The 4,242-nt window shown below is 36.8% G+C and overlaps 1 protein-coding gene across 1 annotated transcript in view; it reads left to right on the top strand.

Annotated features, from left to right (window-relative positions):
* Window positions 1-349: 349 nt before the first annotated feature.
* The window catches only part of LOC110031681 (protein S-acyltransferase 18), a 22,482-nt gene continuing 18,589 nt past the window's right edge, over window positions 350-4,242 (top strand). The window contains exons 1-7 of the mRNA XM_020735013.1: window positions 350-613; window positions 1,023-1,136; window positions 1,212-1,538; window positions 1,826-1,894; window positions 1,987-2,058; window positions 2,178-2,303; window positions 2,411-2,491. Of these exons, the coding sequence (XP_020590672.1) occupies window positions 572-613; window positions 1,023-1,136; window positions 1,212-1,538; window positions 1,826-1,894; window positions 1,987-2,058; window positions 2,178-2,303; window positions 2,411-2,491 (831 nt within the window). The 5' untranslated portion in view covers window positions 350-571. The remainder of the gene's footprint in view (window positions 614-1,022; window positions 1,137-1,211; window positions 1,539-1,825; window positions 1,895-1,986; window positions 2,059-2,177; window positions 2,304-2,410; window positions 2,492-4,242) is intronic.

Here is a 4,242-nt window from a genome sequence, read left to right as displayed (position 1 = left end):
TTATAATTAAATGACAAATAAAATGAGTATTTATGATATAATTATTAAAAAATTACTTGATATTATTGTAAAATATCAAATTTTAAACATTTTTAATAATTAAAAAATATTTTTTATTAATTATTTTTTAAATGAGTCAACTCATGTGCTACCAAGTGGAGTTAAAGCTGGCTTGAGCTTGGCTTATTAGTTCATGAAGCTCGGTTCACGAGCCACTTCTCTAGTCGAGCTCGAGCCAGCACACGAGTGAGCTTAGACTCACAAAGTTACACTCCAATCCACACTCATAAATTTTAACCACATTTTTTTTTTATCATCTCGCACCATCATTAAGGTGTGGGTTTGAACAATAGAGGTGAACGTACTCGCAACTTGCCAAAATTCGAATTTCAAAACCCGCAGATCCGACCGTTGGACCTGCGAGAAATGAAGAGAGTGACGTGAACAGCGTTTAAGTGAAGCTGAAAAAGAGGAGATGAAGATGAAAAACGGGAGGAAAATGGAGAGCGGAACTTGGAACTGAGCTTCTCTTGATACTTTCCCTGTAAACCAAGAGCTGAAAGGTGGAATCATGAGGCGCCATGGCTGGCAGCTCCCTCTTCACCCTCTCCAGGTTCACTGATAACTAATTCCCGTATAATGAAGCCCATTAGGGTTTTATCTGAGGCATTTTTTTTTTCCCTCTTTTGTATCAGACCGCTTCCGATTCCATGTTTTCTGCAAAATTTTTAATTGATTTTAGTTTGCTGTTTTCTGATACTGTTATCTGATTCATATTTCTTTGATAAAGCACAACATCCTCAAGGTGAATGTGTGATGAATTCACAAAACAAATTGAGATTGTATTTTAATGCACTTTCCATTCCCCGTTTTACTTAAAAAACTAATTAGGGTTCGTGTAATTGGTTAGTTTTCAGCTCAGCTTTGTCGTAAACTGATGAATCCTCTTTTCATAAAAAAATAACTTAATGTTCTTCAATTTGTTATCATTTATGTTTTCTAATTTTACATAACTGTTGCAGTTTGTGGGAATGGGAGTGTTCACATTGCTAGTTGTTGCTTTCTCTGTGTTTGTTGCACCATTTGTTGGAAATAGAAATGCTGAAATTACAGTGCTTACACTGTTCTCATTCACGGTAAAAGATAATCTCCTTATTTCCATCTTTTTCTCACTTCAATTCAATTATTAATGACTGTTCTTGCTCTTCCAGGCATTTTCTGTAATTGTTTTATACATAAGATGCACCGCCATTGATCCGTCTGATCGAACCACCTCCAGAAGGAAAAGGGGAGCGAAATCAAGTGGGAATCCAAAATTTAATTACAAATATATTATCATACAGATCATTTTGAGGACTGTCAGGAAGATAGAACACAAGATCCTCAAGTGTTGCAGGAGGAGAAAATATTTGGACCCTTGGAGTAATAATGTTCAAATGGATACCATTTTACCATTTTCTCTTCTCGTGGTTGATGATGCCGTCACGCCTCATGTAAAGGATGATGATATCACATTTTGCTCTCTGTGTGATTTTGAGGTATTTACTTATACAAACTTATATGGTGCTTATTTAATTGAATAGAAGCATTTCATAGTTATTGGCATTTTTCATCATTATTATTGGGTTTTCCTAGCTATATTATGAATTCTCATTTTTCATTTGTTCTTGTTGAGTGATATACAAGATATTCTATTTATAGCAAACTTTGAATGAGCTGAAATCTTAGTGCCATGAATTTGAATCATAAAAAACATAATGTTATAGAATTCATTCTGGACTTGTTCTTCAGGGAGTAAAGTGACTGTAAATTATTTCTCATGCAGGTTAAAAGGCGAAGCAAGCATTGCAGGACTTGCAATAGATGTGTTGATGAATTTGATCACCATTGCAGAGTGAGAAGCTTAGTTATACATGACTTTTAAGTGGCTTCATGGTGCAAATTATGAACCAGTTATATTTTAATTTATTAATCTTATTTTTTTAGTGGTTAAACAACTGTATTGGAAGAAGAAATTACACCACATTCATACTTCTATTGGTTTTCACCATGTTTATGGTAACCATCTCTACTGTGCAGTCTTACTTTTGTTGTAAGAATATTATTTCCTTTAGATAATATTTGGCAAGCATTAATCATTCCTCTGAAATAAAATTGGAAATCTTCCCATATTGCAGCTTGTAACAGAAGGAGGAACTGCACTTGCCATTTTCATCCGTTGCTTTGCAAGTAAGAAAATATCAATGGAATTAAAGCAGAAACTTCACACTGAGTTCCCAAAAGGGCTTCTTGCTGCAATATCTGTAAGTTCAACAAAAAATTGATAGATATAAACAATCTATGAAACTGTAAAACTTTTGTTTGTCTTCCAATTTTAAAGATTTGAAATTTCCACATTCCTTTTATTTAGGTGGTTTTGACAGCGCTGACAGCCTACAGTATAGCGGCACTGTGGCAGCTTTTCTTCTTTCACGCTGTACTAATCCGAAAGGTACAGTTTTTTTTACAGACACGGTCAATAATTTAATACAACCATCTGTAACATGTAAAATAAGTAAATTATCGTAACTCAATTGAATGCTTACATGTTGCAAGTAATTTACTATCTCTTTGTTGTAAATTTGTATATTTTTTCTGGGATGTAAAATGCATAAATGAATAGAACCATTTGTAACATGTAAACTAAATAATTTATTTAAAGCTAATTACAAGATGGTGTATTAAAGACTCAACAATAACTCTCAATAAAAATTATTCATGACCTCCATACTCAAAATATGGTAACTTTCTCCGACTCCTAAAGCTCTTTTCTTACATCATATACCAACAAATGACATCTCTAGCGTAATAGTACAACCACCAATCAGTATAACACCAACTATAGCCTATGTAATCAACTAACACTCTTTTAGGATCTACTATGACCTATGTGGCCAGTTGCTACTGTAGCTACCCACTACGGTTTACGCGGCTAACATTATAATCTTTCACTACAGCCTATGTGATCAATTGATGCTCTTGTAATGACCCACTATGACTTATATGATCAGTTACTACTGTAGCTACACACTACGACCTACGAGGATAATTGATGTCATTATAGCATTCCCCTACGACATATGGGATCAACTGATGCTCTTGCATCAACCAACTATGGCTTATGTGGTCAGCTACTACTTTAGCTACCCACTACAACCAACATGACAAACTGTTGTAATAACATTCCACTACAGCCTCTGCGTCGCAGCGATCCACTATGACCTATGTGATCAGTTATTATTTTAGCTATCTACTATGACTTATGTGATCGGTTATTATTGTAGCTACCCACTACGACCTATGTGGCTAACTATTTGTCATTATAACATTTCACTACAACCTCTGTGGTGAAATAACGCTCTTATAGTAACCCACTATGTCCTACATGACCAGTTATTGTTGTAGTCATCCACTACTGTCTACACGACTAACTGTTGTCATTACGGGTTTCTACTATGACCTTTATGACTGTTGACCTCAATTTTCGTGAGGTCTAGTTTTTCTCGTAGGAGTTAGGATCTAGCCTCAGGGGTCTTCCTGCGACTATCTTAGAACCTTAGAAGTGGTGCCCGCCTCGTTTTAGTTCGACCTGTTTCTGTCCTCTTTTGGAGTTTCGCGTGTTTGGTATCAACTTCTAACACTTAGAAGGATGAAACCGACATGAGGAAACCCAAAATGGATTCCTATAAGACCTTTCCGAGCCTTAGGTTGGCCTTTTGCACAATTCGCACTTCTGCGCACACCAGCTTTGCAATTCAGAGAGTCGATGCGTCCGATTGCTGCAATTCGCATCGCCTGCACCGTTATTTGCCGAGGACTCGAGTAAACCACTTGTGACGATCGATCGCGGGTCGAGATTTTGTGAAATTTGAATTTCGACGCGTTTTGACCTGACTGTCGACGACGTCGTCCGAGCGACCCCGGATGACGAAACGGACTGCGCCGACACGTCCGGAACGTCGATTTTGCCCACGGAGGACACCCATATTGCCATATTTTCGACACGAGAAAATTGGCGCGCAAATCGATGAATTCGTCGAAACGACCTCTGATGACGAAACGGACTGCGCCACCGCGTCCGGAACGTCAATTTTGCTTAGGGAGGATATCCATTTTGTCGCGTCTTCGCGCGCGGGTAAAATTGTGTTTTAATTCATATATATAAATATATATTTACATATATATATATATATTTATATATAT

This window comes from Phalaenopsis equestris, unplaced genomic scaffold, assembly GCF_001263595.1.
Source record: "Phalaenopsis equestris unplaced genomic scaffold, ASM126359v1 Scaffold000840, whole genome shotgun sequence".
NCBI lineage: Eukaryota > Viridiplantae > Streptophyta > Magnoliopsida > Asparagales > Orchidaceae > Phalaenopsis > Phalaenopsis equestris.
This window is presented reverse-complemented; position numbering and strand designations above follow the sequence as displayed.